General features: G+C 44.0%; 1 protein-coding gene across 4 annotated transcripts in view; it reads left to right on the top strand.

Annotated features, from left to right (window-relative positions):
- The window catches only part of LOC143280970 (disheveled-associated activator of morphogenesis 1-like), a 65,835-nt gene that overhangs the window by 7,089 nt on the left and 43,746 nt on the right, over nucleotides 1–15,000 (top strand). For 2 of the 4 annotated variants that reach the window (XM_076585812.1, XM_076585813.1), the window contains exons 2-4: nucleotides 4,068–4,254; nucleotides 5,426–5,515; nucleotides 6,398–6,412. In XM_076585812.1, the coding sequence (XP_076441927.1) occupies nucleotides 4,096–4,254; nucleotides 5,426–5,515; nucleotides 6,398–6,412 (264 nt within the window). In that variant the 5' untranslated portion in view covers nucleotides 4,068–4,095. Of the gene's footprint in view, nucleotides 1–3,013; nucleotides 3,134–4,067; nucleotides 4,255–5,425; nucleotides 5,516–6,397; nucleotides 6,413–15,000 lie in introns of those variants that run through there. The other 2 variants (XM_076585814.1, XM_076585815.1) reach the window with 2 other exon arrangements.

The following is a 15,000-nucleotide window of genomic DNA, read 5'->3' as shown; positions in this document are numbered from 1 at the left end:
AGGGTTTTCACCAACAGGTCGTTAAACTCAACTGGACAGAGATTCCCTCCCCACCCCACCCCCCATCCCCCTTCCGCGCCCACCCCCTCCATCCCGCGATAGAAAGTAATAAATGCAAAGATGAGAGTGAAGGGGGGCAAAGACAGGCACGGCATGTCGGTCAGCCAAAGTGGGCGTGGCGAGGATGTAAGCCTCATCGGGTACCCCACAACCCCCTTTTCGCCATCAGGTAAACCCGGGCTGTGCCAGGCGGTGATTGGTCTTTTGATACCCCAGGGTGTGCTTGCTGTGACACTGAGCAGAATAGCCATCTCATTTCACCACCTAATGGGCAGCTTGCTGTGCCCAGCGTGACCTTCAAAAGGTGACCTGTCAGGGAGAGGCTTTACCTACTTCAGTGCCTATCCAGGATAAAACCTATACGCCACGGGGCTTCAGCTGCTTCGTCCCCACACCCGTCATCCCCATTACATTGCCGTTGCTTACGTGTCTGTTTCTATCTTCCCCCTTCCCCGATTTCTTCCTCAAAATTTGTATCCGTTTCAGTGTCCGTCACTTGTGTGTCTGTCTCTGATCTTGGCAAAAAAAAATCCCCGTTTCGATTTACAACCCCACCGCATTCTCTTAAGATGCGTGGGGCTCTTTTCAATATGAATACTAAATAGTATGCTCACAATCTGGGAATTCTATGTTAAGTAAATATTTCTTTTCTGTCGCTAAGTAAATATTTCTTTTCTGTCGCTCTCTTCGTTTCTTTCTTCTCCTTTTTTTTCTTCTTTTTTTTCTTTTCTTTTCTTCTCAAATATATCTCTCGGAAGCGTTGTTTGTGACATGTTTCAGCCTCATACGGCCTTGTCCGATCAGCTGGGTGCTGAGCTAGATAGAATGGAATTGTAGGTCCCGCCTTCTGTCCCCCTCCACGCATTTCCTTTTGTGTCTCCATCATATCTCTATTACTTTCTCCATGGCTTGTCTATTCCTTTATTGCCTTCAGTTGAAAGAGAAAAAAAAATCTATTTCCTTCCCTCCCTTTCTCGCTCTTTCGGTTTTTTGCCTCCGAATGATAGTTGTGCCACCTCTTTTGCTGCCTGGATGCAGATCAGACGGAACAGATGCCAGTCTAGACGCCATGGTTGGAGATCAGATTGATGATTGGACTGTCTGGTGTAGATCAATCTTCCCATGTATTGCTTTTGTCTGAGTTAATCACGTTTGTCTGCAGACCATGACTATCATGAACTGGAGAACAAGATTGTAGCGTTTTGCTTCTCGTCCTCCGCTTCGTTTTGTATGCTTCCCCTTCCCGTTCCAAACGCATTTCAGTGTCCTACACTGGTGTTTCTCGTCTGAAACAAAATTCTTTCCCTTGTTTATAGCTTCTTTTTTTCCTGTTTGTCAGTATTGCGCAGGGGTATGTGCGCTTGTAAAAATGCGGTGTGTTATTTCTTTGTTTTGCTCGAGCATTTTTTTTGGTTAACAGCCACTGTCATAGCAAGATGCCAGCGCATATGAATGTTCTTTGTTATCGTTGATGTTATTTTCTAAATAAATAGGCTCGGTTTGTCTTCTTACATACAGTTTTCATACTTGGCTTTTATTTCGTTCTTGTCAAAATAAACAGACCCACGCTTATACATATCCCGGGCATATATTCTTTGCTTTATTTTAGTGTTGTCAAAATCAACACACTCGTTTTTTTTTCCATCTTACAGTAACATTGTTGAGTATCAATGGCATCTTTGACCATAAAGGAAGGAATTCGTTAGTGGACTCAATGTTGGTTTTGGCATGTGTGTATTGAGAGTTCTTGCTACTCGATCTGCCCATTATTTGCATTACTCTCTCTCTCTCTCTCTCTCTCTCTCTCTCTCTTCTCTCTCTCTCTCTGTGGAGGGAGGTGAGGGGGGCCGGGGGGGAATGCGTGTGCGTGCGCGATGGGATAGGAGGAATGACTGTGTGTGTGTGTGTGTGTGTTTGTGCACGCGCATGCGCATGCACACGCACGCGATAAGGAGATAGAAAAAGAGATAAGAGGTCGATGTGGGAATGCGTTTCAAACAAAACGATTAGGTATTGTCAGCATCACACTGAGTTATTGAAAACCACTTTTTTGATACTCTTCTTCGTATTTCCCCTTAAATCTTGTTTATTACAGGCCAATGAATGGGCTACATTTCATATGTATTTGTAATGAGTTTCAAGTTCACTTTTTTTTTTTTACAACTTTTTCACGTTTATGAAACGTGTACTCATAGCCAAAGAAAAGGTGTGACTGTGTCTGTGGATACGATATACATACAGGATTGCAGAGAGGAAGCGGAGGGATTACTTGTAAGCTTCGTGTGTATCCAGTTTTGGAGTAGAGTTATTTGAAAAGGTAACAATTTCACAAATAACCGGACCGGACCAGGTTCAGTTATCGCAGATACGCGCTCTCTCGGACCGTCATATCTAAGACAGTCAAACACACGCGCAAACATGTTTGTTCGTCTGTGCACACGTGTATGTATACCCACGGAATACACAAAGGTCTTCTTTACATTACATTCGCATGTGCATCTTGGTCGCATCCCCACGAATCAACACCTCCGTAAACAACGCGAAGATGCGCATAAACAATTATGAAGCAGCCTACGCTTCTGTTTGGTTACAAACTGCCCACGCTAACACATACTCGCGCGCGAGAGGGTGTGCGCGCATGCTTGCGCGGTTCTGACGCTGAAGCATGTTTGAGCAAGGGATCGTATTTGGGGCGGATGTCACAGAGAGGCCATTGCTTTTTAATCCCACCTGTACCATGAATGTACACGTTACACTCACTTGAGTAACCCTTAAATGTCGGCAAACCCTCAATGGACGCACGCTGCTAAATGGAGACTCAAAGTTTGTTGATCCAAAAGCGGAATATTTACGTTTCATTAGTTCCGGTCTGTTGATTGTTTTCTAAGTAAGCACTTGCTAGTTGCACGGTAATACCGAGTGGTTTTTGTGACCGACTTACGCTTCTGTGTTCGATTTCAGGGCCTTATCCGGGCCAGAGCCCAACAGGTTGTCACCCAGAAAAGGCTCACACTTTGCTCGAGATCCTGTGACAGACGCATAAGTAGTGTTTAAGCTGGAATTGTCTTCGTTGGTATGTTTGCTTTTTGACGAACTGCAGTTATGGCCTACTTAGGGTGTAATTTCCACTTTTTTCTCTCCAGCTGGAATGTTCCCTGTTCCCCTGTTCCTCTGTCTCTCAAAGGCATGTGAACTCAGGGTTGACTGATTTAAGTAATGTGGCTTCTGAACTATTGGGTGTAGCTTTTCCTTTATGTAAAAAAATAATCTTAAATATTTGTTGTCTTTCTGTCACCATTCGTGTTTTGTTGTTTGTTCGTGTGTGTGTGTGTCTGTGTGTGTGTCTGTGTGTGTAATTGGAAAGATTACATCTGACAACATCACAATTCGCTCTACAGGACACGTGGTATACTATTAACAAAAAAATGGCGGAAGTAACTTTCTTCCTGTCTCCCTCTCCCTCCCTCTCCCTCTCTCCCTCTCTCTCTCTCTTTGTCTGCTTCTCTTTGTTTGGCTGTCTGTCTCGCTGTATCAGTGTAGCCTATGTCTGTCTCACTCTCTCTTCATTCTACCTGTCTCACTCCCTTCCTCTCTCTTTTCTTTTTTCTTTCTTTCCAAGATTAATCGGCAGCGTCATAACGACCTCAGCCCCCCTGGCCTCTCGCTCTGGTCTACGCAAGTCTGTTTCGTTCTCTCTTAGCTGCTGCTCTTCTGTGTTGTGTGTGGGCTGATCATGTTGTGTATCTTTGCACGCCGGCGCACGTGTACGTATTACAGCAGAGAGCAACCATAAACTGATAAAGGCACTGCACGCCTTTTCCAGTGTATTATAGACGTCCTTGTTCCATGTCCGTTTCGTGTTTCTCAGCCACCATCCAATCACGCTGTTAATATTTATGAGTGGAGAATCTTGTCTTCCGAGCAAGTACTTTGTTGTTCTTGTTGATGTTGTTGTTCTTGTCTTGTTCTTTCATTGACGATCTACTCCCGGCCTTTATTCGTTCCAGAAAGTTGGTATCATAAACGTGTGCCAGGATGCCGGGTGGAGGGAGCCTGTGTTGGTGCTTCGGCGGCCGGGGTCCTCCCGAAATCAAATTCGGGACGGACTATGACACTCCGTTGAAGCCAGTCATGCTGGACATCCCCATGCCAACGGATGAAGCTGAGCTGAACGCCAAGTTTGAAGAGCTGGTGGTGAGTACGAAGGGTTTGGACTGCACGGATAACATTGCACAGCCGGACCAAATCCATTCGTTGATCAGCCATGAGCTTGTTTGTTTTCTCGCATGTTTTGTGTGGGAAGCATATGTGTCTGTTGGGCGTCCATAAACATATAAAGGTTTGATCGGATTTATTGCTCGTCTCAAACATTTTCTCTCTTTTTGTAACAAGTGTGTGTGTGTGTGTGTGCGCACGCGTGCGCGCAAGCGCGCGTACTATGTGTGTGTGTTGTGTTTGCTTTAAGAATTAATAAAAACACACATAAAAACGATATATCCCTGGCAATTTATTATCATTTGACCAATCATCCAACCATCGAATCAAAACCAACAACCGCCTGACAGTCATCAGTCCAGTCATTCACCCGCTGATGAAACCCAGAGAATTAGGAAGACATGGCACAGTAGTTTTCACTCTCATCAAGCAACTATATGACTGTCTCTGCGTCTCCATTTAAAAGGCCACATTACCAGCCAACCAACCAGTCAAGCAGCGAAACATCCAAACAGCCAAGCAAGCAGCTGACCTTACCACAGAAGTAGGCAGCGCGGTTTAAATCTCAAGAGGAGTTGTGTTTTGTTTCCTCACAACTCTGTTTTAAAGGCCATGTTGGGCGTAAGCCGCTGTGGATCTCACCTCGCTGAACTTTTATAGCTGCGACAGGCGCCAAGATCACAAACCACACCAGTTCCACATAAACTGCACAGTTTCTTCACTTGGGTGTTATCTTTGTCTGACCCTGTTTTTCTCTTTATCCGTCTGTCTGTCTCTGCCTTTCTCCCCCACATCTCTCTCTCTCCCCTGCTCTCTCTCTCTCTCTCTCTCTCTCTCTCTCTCTCTCTCCCCCCCCCTCCCTCCTGCACTCTGTCTCCCTCATTTACACTTTATTGGGTTTGCCCCTCTCTACCCCTCCCTCCTTCTCTCTCTCTCTCTCTCTCTCTCTCTCTCTCTCTCTTTCATCAGCACTTTAATGGATGTTGTTTTCGTTGTGTGTCGGATTCATTACCTCAGTGTGACCTTTCTTACTATCCTTCTGTATATGCGTATGTGCTTGCTGTGCTCAAGTCTTCTCTTTCAACGAGCAATACCGATTTCTACTCAGGACACATGCAGTATGTGATTGTTCTCAAATATTCCGTTTCAGGTGGAACTTGACTTAGACAAACCCCACAGAGACGCCCTATACAGCTTGCCACCCGAGAAGAAGTGGCAGATCTACTGCAGCAAAAAGAGGGTACGTACCCGTACTGTCTCTTGTTTTGTTTGTTGAATGATCTTAACTCGGCTGGGGCGTTGTTGTTGACTGAGTTCGTGTGGTAATTATTTGTTTTAAACATTAGAAAAAATTTTTTGACTTGGATGTCTGCTTTGGTGATCAGAAAGATTATATCAGATGCCTTCATTTTTGCAGTTGACTGTAGGCTCTTCAACATTTTTTGCACTAGACCGTGTTTAGGGCCAGGTCTTCTTTTTTTTCTTTTTTTTTTCTGCACCCTCTTTCTAATTGCTTTTACTGTCTCACGTTCTGAGGTGTACTACCTCTCCCCCCGGCCCCCTCCAGCCCCCTCCATCCTCGTGGTTCGCTTTCCTTTTCTTATTTTCACAGCGACTCTTGCTCTTGCTGATCTCCTTTTTCTTCCTTCTCTGTCTTCCTTGACTCTCTCTCTCTCTCTCTCTCTCTCTCTCTCTCTCTCTCTCTCTCTCTCTCTCTCTCTCTCTCTCTGTGGATGCAAATATTGGTTTGGAAACTTAAGCTAAGCACTAGCAGGTTGAACATCCGTGTTAGAAAGTGTGCATGTACACGCGGATGCATGTACATGCACAAAAAACGTACATATATGAACACATGCATGTACGCACTTACTTGTAGATATCACATAAAACATAAGCCTACATCAAACAGAACATCCGCTCACGTTTGACTTGCACTGTTACAGAAGTCGATGTAGTGCTGTTCAAAATTGCTGTCTTTGTACTCGAAATTTCAGATGCGTGTTCTCTGTCTTTTTCTTTTGTTTTGATTTTTACAGTTATTCAGTATTTCTTTCTGTTGTCAGTCCGTCCCCTTTGTCATGATTTAAAAAATCGCACGTGTGTTTGTTCCTTGTGATAACAGTTTCAGATGTTGTTGGTGAGTCATTTTTTTCCGATTTGCCTTGCTTTTTGGCATAAGCGCAGCTGTCTTCTGCTTTTCGCTGCTATGATATATCTACTGAGTGCACTGGTGTCAGGTTTCAGGAACTCTGCTGCTGGGTGAAAAGTAATAGTTCCAGACTAGAGTCTAGGTCGGAACGCGATGGGAACGGGGCTTTGGTATATTATGCTCATTGCTCTTTCTTTTTCGCCATCGTCTTCTACTTGCTGGTTATTAGTTTATATATTATTTATAATTATTGTATCATGGGAACAATACTGTTTGTAATGGTAACTCAAAACAACAATATAGATGAATGGTCTTTCTCACCCTCGCAAATCCAGTTGCAATTACATCTTCACTCAGTGGCGCAGTTAAACTTGACGCGCTTTGTCTAGTGTTTTTTGTCACTGCTGTATGTGAGCCCAATTCAAAGATACCATGAAGGCATGGAAAACTGATGTCAGGTTCAGAAAGAAAAATGGTGTTTACAGCTGTTGCAGTGGACACGCATAGGGGTATTTCGTCGTTTAAAATAACGCTCATTTAACTTTAAAACACCCCGAGTTCGGAAAGATTCTAGGGAAGATCACGCGAAACAAAAAAGAAGAAGAAAAAAAAGCGCGATCATCGTTGATAAAGTAGATGATGATTCTTTTTTTTCCCGTCTTTTTTGTGTTGTCTGTGACATCTACACACAATGTAGTATGTTTGCTAGTTTCTCGCACATTACAGGGAAACCGAGCAAAACGGTGTGAAGAGATAACCTGTACATCGAACGTTTATTCGTAAACAGTATTTCTCCACTATGTGTTTACGACGCAAGCACGACCTTGAGTCGTGTCGGCATCAGTGGTGACAGATAGGAATCTTCGTGTCACTTGTTACAAATTCTGCTTGACTGCGTATAGACACTCAGTTCAGTCATTCAGTCTGAAGGAGAATATCTGTTAGTACTGCAGCCACACGAGGTAGAGCTTTCTGTCCGGGTTCATGTTACTTCGGCGACCACGCTGAGATTCCCCGAATGCTTTCCTTTGTTGAGTAGTCTGCCCGCTGTACGTGAAAAGGTTGTCTTTGGTTACTTTATCCTCTGTTTCTGTGGGCCCTCCTATCTAAGATCAAGTTGGTGGCCACAATTCAAACTTAGCCATTCTCCGATTCGCTTGACATGTGTAAGTCCAAAGTCTATTCCATTACCCAGATGCTCATGGGGAATCACGAATAGGAAAAGCCACCCCGTTTGCCTTTTATTTCTGTCGAAAGGGGATCGTTGAAGCAAGACGTTGTTTGGTTTAAATGGTGTTTTATTGTTGAACATGTCACTGGACAAGTACAGTCAAGAATTCGATAGGAAAATTATTCAGTCGTTGGTAAAGTCCAGGAAGGGAACACGAGGTCTCTATTGAAGAACTTCTGCACTATATTTCCGATGTGTGCTCATTACTTCTTGTTTATCCCTGCATAACATGGTTTAAGAAAAACTAAGTTCAGATATTAAAAAACAAACACTCACATGCACACAGACACACACACAGACACACACAGACACACACACACACACACACACACACGAAACAAAGAAAACAAAGTAAGTTTTAGTCGCAAGCAGGCCTATTGTTGCTGTTATTTTTTGTTGTTGCTTTTTTATATAAAAAGAAGACAATTTCCCCCACAGTGTACACAGATGGGCCTATTCTGGTTCGCTGCTGTGCAGCCCCTGTTCCCACCTTAAACACCACCCGTTCAGTCCCGTCTTTTTCACACAATATCTTAACACCATCTCTGTCGACAAATACCGAACACAATGCTTGGCACCCCGCCCAGCTCTCTCTGTCTCAAATGTGAATGTTTATTTATGTCTTTGTGCGTGCTTGTGTGTTTTGTGTAAATATGAATGCGTGTTGTTGTGTGCGTGTGTGTTGATAAGTTTTCAGGCGTTCACGTTTACTGTACACTGCATAATTGCATGTTCTTGTTTGTTTGTTTGTTTTCAGTACTAATAACTGTTAATCCCCCATCCCAGATAAATACCCAAATAAATATACGAATATTTCACGAGATTCACCACTGAGTGTTTTGTCTGTTCAAAATTGGCTGATTTTTGTTGATCCAGTTTTGATAATCACATAAGTCCATTCCTGTTATTCCGAGTGACTCTTATTTGTCTTCAGTATATTCGGGGGAAAATGTTGTTTTATCAGAATATGATGCTCAGTTGTATCTCTTTGAAGGGCATCAATCCATTCGTTTGCGATCTAGCCTTCTTGAAAAAAAAAATCAACAAACAAGCGTCGTAAAACTGAGTGGAATGATATATTTTGTGGGCGCATGGGTGAACATATGCTTTGCTTTACCTGGCTATTTCCTATAATTTTGTAGGAAGTGCTGTCTTGTAAATACTTACAATATTAAATTCCGATCCTCGTTTATTTGTAGTTTTGATATTCTCTTCTAATACATCACGAGAAGAAATAACATTTGACGAAAGGTAGAGCGTGTGCTTGCTTACTGTAGAAACTTTGTATTCTTATACATAATATTACAGTTATATTTGTCTAAACTCCGTTGTTGTTTTAAAGTCTTATCCTGCAACAGTTCCAATTCGCTTGATTATTTATAGTACAGCGTACCGCATTCACAGTGTGTATATATTGCTTCCGGGTCGTTTTTTGGCCCAAATCGTAAAAACAGAATATTAAGCAGTTTGTAAATTTATCACTGACAATATGAAGCAGATTCTTAGAACTTAAGGACTGACAACGCGTTACTGAAGAGAGAAATAGACAGACACAGAGAACGCGGGTAGAGAGAGAGGGGACTGGGGGGTGGGGGAGGAAGCAAACAGAGAGAGAGAGCAGAAGCAACATGAACTTGATCTCCATTGAATGCATGGGGCGATAATGACCACAGCATATTCCGATCACTCTGCGACAGGCAAGGTCGTCCAGCTGAATCCAACCATCGATTTTTTTTTTAATGCCCAGTTAGTGGTGTGCTTCGTTTTTCTATCTGTTTTGCCATTTAAGCAGCTGTGTGGAATCAAGAGTGTGATGAATTGAGCAAAATGATGGTATTATCATTTGAGAGGGGGGAGTAGGGGAGGAAGTTTCACCATCAGACACTTGGAGATGCCATTACACTGCACTTGAATACGCGAATGTGTCCTTGCAGGTATTATTTCACACGACTCTCTGTCTCTCTCTGTCTCTGCCACTCTCTGTCTCTCTCGGTGTCTGTGTCTTCCTGTCTCTGCCTCTCTGTCTCTTCCTCTTTGTCTGTCTCTCTGTCTCTCTCTCTGTCTCTCTCTCTGTCTCTCTCTCTCTCTCTCTCTCTCTCTCTCTCTCTCTCGTGACACACAAACGAACGTTTCGTTTCGTTTCTTGTCACACACAGGCAGGTCAGTGACGTTGAATAGCTAGACAGTTTACAGACCAGTCAATATTTATGACTCGTAACACCAACACAGCAACTGCAAAGACACGATTTAATGACTGGGTGATGACAGGAATGGAGTGGCGGCCTCAGCTGATAGGACAGTCTGAAGAATTGATTGCTAGTTGGCTGATGAGAACATGTGGTGGAAGAAGGGGAGACGCAGAGAGACAGAGACTGAGAGAAACACACTGGGAAGGATAAGAGTCGGAAAGGGAGGTTCAGAGACCGAAGACGACACAAAGCAGAAGCCTGAAATGCAGTTCGCGGATTTCAGAAACCGACCGACAAGTAGAACATATAGACAGTGGGGAACATGAGATGAAGAAAATCATGCGGTTCAGAGAATGAAATGAAATGATATTTATTCAGGAGACCATCGGCCCATTCTGAAGGGACCTAAACAAGTAAGTTACAATCGTAATCGTATACAAAGAAAAGATCTCACCAAGCAATAATTTATATATTACTAACTGACAGCAACTGCACGACTTTTAAAGCCTTATGTAAATATAGTAATAAATTCCATATTTCTTTGTTGGAGGATGAAAACAAAAGGGTCAGCCGAAATATACATGGATCACGATAATATTTTCTTGGAATAAATTCTCTAAGATCACTTATATGCAGGGCAAAGAAACACAAAATGTAATTCACTGTCTCTTCAGCTGACTTCATAACGCGGTTCAGAGAATGAAAAGGTGAAAAACGTTATATTAACTTTATACATCAAAAACACTGTTTATGTAGCTTTAAGAAATAGATGATTGTGCATGCCTGTATGTGCATTTGTGCTCTTTATTTTTTCACACACTGGCAGATAGCGACGTTGAGTAAAAAGACGATTCACAGACAAGCCAAACTGTACGACTTGTGCATACTAAATGTTGTTTGTTGTGCGTACGTGTTTAAGTTGTGTATATTCGACGGACTCACTGACTGAGAAAGGAGACAAGGGCAGACACACAAACCAGATCCTACCTCCGTTCCCAAGCAGGGGCCGAGCAAAGAGAAAAGGATGTTCAAGAGATGGGAACGAAAATTCCACAAGAAAAAAGAAAGAAGAAAAAAAAAGAAAAGAAAAAAGGACTCAGAATTGCAGATTTAAAAATGCATCGCATAGCAGAAGGGATTGGGCATTGGGTTGAGGGCCGGGAGGGTGGTGGGGGGTGGGGGGGGCTGGAGTGCGTGGGAGGAAGGGTGGAGGGGTGGGGGAGCATCGGGCAGGCTTATCGATCGGTGGCCACACAGCTATGGCCTGTTGGTCTGTTGGAGGAAGAGGCCTGTGAAAGGGTCCCACACATCAACCACCCCGACCCCTACACGTTTGTCCTCTGGATCGATCAGGGTCACTGCACCTCTCGGTCGTAAAACTGGGGTGGAGAGGGGAGGGGTTCGCGGAACACACCGAAGGGACAGTTGTCTTTGTTATGGTCTCTCTGACCACTAACTGCCTGTATTTGTTTCTGTTTGGATGTCTGGTTGGTTGTCTGTCATTATCTCTGTATCGATCTCACTTTTTCTGTCGTCCGTCCCTCTGTGTGTGTGTGTGTGTGTGTGTGTGTGTGTGTGCGTGTGTGTGTGCGTGTGTGTGTGTGTTTGTTTGTTTGTTGTGTGTCTGTGCGTGCGCGTGCGCGCTTTTTTGCGTTTGTGTACATGTCTATCCGCGCGTCATGTGCATGTTCATGCATGCGTATGTTCGTGCCGCGTGCCGGTATGAAAGTGCGCGCGTGTGTGTGAGAGGGGAGGGGTCTTGTTGTGACTGTCTTTCTAAAATTCATAAAAAATCATATTGTTGGATTTGTATTTGTATTTCGTTTTATCACAACAGATTTCTCTATGTGAAATTCGGGCTGCTCTCCCCAGGGAGAGCGCGTCGCTACACTACAGCGCCACCCCTTTTTTGTATTCTTTCCTGCGTGCAGTTTTATTTGTTTTTCCTATCGAAGTAGATTATTCTACAGAATTTTGCCAGGAACAATCTTTTTGTTGTCATGGGTTCTTTTACGTGCGCTAAGTGCATGTTGCACACGGGACCTCGGTTTATCGTTTCATCCGAATGACTAGCGTCCAAACCACCACTCAAGGTCTTGTGAAGGGGGAGAAAATGTCGGCGGCTGAACCGTGATTCGAACCAGCGCGTTCAGATTCTCTCGCTTCCTAGGTGGTCGCGTTACCTCTAGCCATCACTCCACTTAGTGTCAGTGTAAGATAAGGGAGAAAGAGACAGGCGTTACCAAATCTTTTCAAAACTTGATGTTTTGAACGTGCCAGAAAACAATGCACGTGTACAGTCGAAGGTTTGAAGCACTTCCTCATTTGCCACTTGACGAATCAGAATGGGCTGTACTGATGCCGAATTGACAGTTTTCGATGTTGCGCCATTCGGTCTATTGCTTCCTCATTGTCAGCTCAAAGACAGTCCGGAAAGAAAACGACTCATGTTTGCAGGCTCGCGCAAGCAAATAAACAAGCTAACACAACCATACACGCACGCTTATTCTCTCTCTGAGTGGTCTCAGGGAAATGGCACAGGGACTCATGGCTCGTTTCCGAGCGAGGCCGTTGGGTCTCTCTGCCATTCAGCGTTGGAATGATACTCCATTGCAGCCGACAAATGTTTGCCCTACATGTTAAAAAAGCTTTTTGAAAAAAAATTTTCGCTTCTTTTTTTTTTTTTCGCCGTGAACAGTATCAAGATACACGAGACCTATGTAACGTCTTCAAACAATCTTTTGCAGAAAGAAGAGACTTGGCTGGTCTTCTACAGATAGAAAAGCTTATATAAGATAAATCGCCAATTTTTGTTTATTGCAGAAGCTAATAGAACTATCAAAACTAACAAACAAAATTTACAGCAGCAGGACTAAACTGGGCTGCGAATTTGTTTTGAAACTGGTCTCCGCTGAATTTCACTCATGCTGGAATTATTCCTTTGTTAAATGTTTTATTGTCACGTGTTTTTTGTTTTTGTTTGTTTTGGGGTTTTTTTCATTTGTTTCCATTTGATACGTAAAAGAAGACAAGCCGTGTATCCCCATGTAAAATAGCATGTTCATTGCTGATGACATTGAGGTTGTTAATTGTTCGTTGTAAATGTGTTTCTTTTCTTTTTCATATCCTGTGGACCATGTAAGTTGTATCTGGTATTGCTTGAAATCTACAGGAAATCAGTGGGGGGTTTTCAACATTCATGTTAAGTAGAAAAAAATCATGAAGGGATAGGTAGAAAAGCAGGCAACGAAACCGATTTCCTTCAAATTATCAAAACAGCTCTGCCTTTCTCGTGAAGATCTACGTTCATTTCGAAATACCTTTCATTGTTTTTCTGGGGTTTTTTTGTTTGTTTTTTTTTTGTTTGTTTGTTTCAGTTTTGCGATGTTTTCCCACTCAGCAGCTTTATTTAAACATCAGACTCGATGCAGATCTCTCGCTCTCTTCTCTGTCTGTCTGACCGCCTACCTGTTTGTCACTCTCTCTCTCTCTCTCTCTCTCTCTCTCTCTCTCTCTCTCTCTCCCTCCTCTCTCTCCTCTCTCTCTCTCTCTTCTCTTGTGTCCCAGTCATTTTTTTCTCCGTGAATAAAACTAACTCAGCGAGTTCATCGATAAGTCATGTCATGCGCGCGCAAGTCCTAATTGCACACATCCATTGATGTTTTGTTTGAAACGCACGACCTCGGAGACTTTTTTTTTTTTCCTATATATATTCCGCACTGTTCGATGTCGATCGCGACCTTTTCCTGCAGCAATCCACTAAGCGGGCGAGCAGTGTGTCATGTCACGAGGAACCGAGCTACTTGTCTGCTGTAATCTTATGCTTTGTCTTCCTTCCTTCCTTTCTTTTCTTTGTTTTCATCTCTCGATCTCTGTCAGTCCCTTGTTTCTGTCGCTATCTTTTCCAGGCTTTCTTTTTCTGCCTTTTACTGTCGATGTATGTGTTTCTGTGTCTGTCTGTGTCTGTGTCTCTGGGTTTTTGTGTCTCTGTCACTGTCTGCCTATCTCCTCTGTGTGTGTGTGTGTGTGTGTGTGTGTGTGTGTGTGTGTGTCCCCCCTCTCTCTCTCACGCACATACACTCATAGACACACCTCCCTCCCTCGTCTCTCTCTCTCTCTCTCTCTCTCTGTATGTGTATCCCCGTTCACCACCCCCTCTCACCATCCCCACCACTCCCTCTCTTCGTCCCTCCCGTTGTCTCTGTCTCCATCTTTCCCAGTCTTTCTCTCTTTTTCTTTTTCTCTCCCCTCCTCCCCCACTCCCCATTCCCTTTTCCTCCAATCCCTCCCACCCCTTCCTCTGTCTTTCTCCCCCAATCAGCTCACATAACTACCTCATGGAGTGAGAGTGAAGAAAACAAAAATCAATACTGCCTAGCTCTGGGTGCCGGGTATCTGTCTGAGGCCTGTAGCTGACGGCCTTGAACAGCGCAGTACGTGTCACCGTTTGGGGTCTGGCACCACTGTCGGCACGCGACCCAACCGCTATTCTGCCGCTGCAGTTTCTGGGTGTTAGTCTCTGGGGACGACTAATTGAGCCTGGATGGGGTGGGGGTTTCAGGGAGTCGGGGAGTGGGGAGATTGGGCGTGGGAGGGGCGGGGGGGGGGGGGGGAGAGGAGGTGGAGGCATTGTTTGGGTCCAGGGGGTTTGATGTCGCCTGTAGGCGTCCATCCCATAATGTAATATACTTTATGAGTTCAGTGCGGTTTGTGTGTGTGTGTGTGTGTGTGTGTGTGTGCGTGCATGCGTGCGTGTACTTGCGTTCGTTCGTGCTTGTGTGTGTGGTTGTGTGATGGATTGATTGATTGATTGTGGCTCACAGTGTGCTTGCATGCTAGTGTGTGAAAGAGAGTATGTGTGCGTCCGTATGTGTGTGAGCGTGGGTGTGTGTGTGTGTCTTTGTCTGTCATCAAGGTTATTGATCGGAGATGGTTGTGCAGCGGCACCGTACTTGTCGCTGTCATCAACAATCGTGTTAAAATGGTGACTCTGTGTGTGTGTGTGTGTGTGTGTGTGTGTGTGTAGCTTGTGAAGTCGGGTATATAGTGGCGGCATGAGGTTCTAAGTATCTTGTGCATGTTGTCAACGTGTGTATTCCACGGTGTGTGTTTGTAACGTCTAAGACTGTTGATACTGTGTATTATTTAGTATAATA

The sequence above is a fragment of the Babylonia areolata genome, chromosome 4 (genome assembly GCF_041734735.1).
Source record: "Babylonia areolata isolate BAREFJ2019XMU chromosome 4, ASM4173473v1, whole genome shotgun sequence".
In the NCBI taxonomy this organism is placed as follows: domain Eukaryota; kingdom Metazoa; phylum Mollusca; class Gastropoda; order Neogastropoda; family Buccinidae; genus Babylonia; species Babylonia areolata.
The sequence above is the reverse complement of the archived record's forward strand: the minus strand, read 5'-3'. Positions and strand labels throughout refer to the sequence as shown.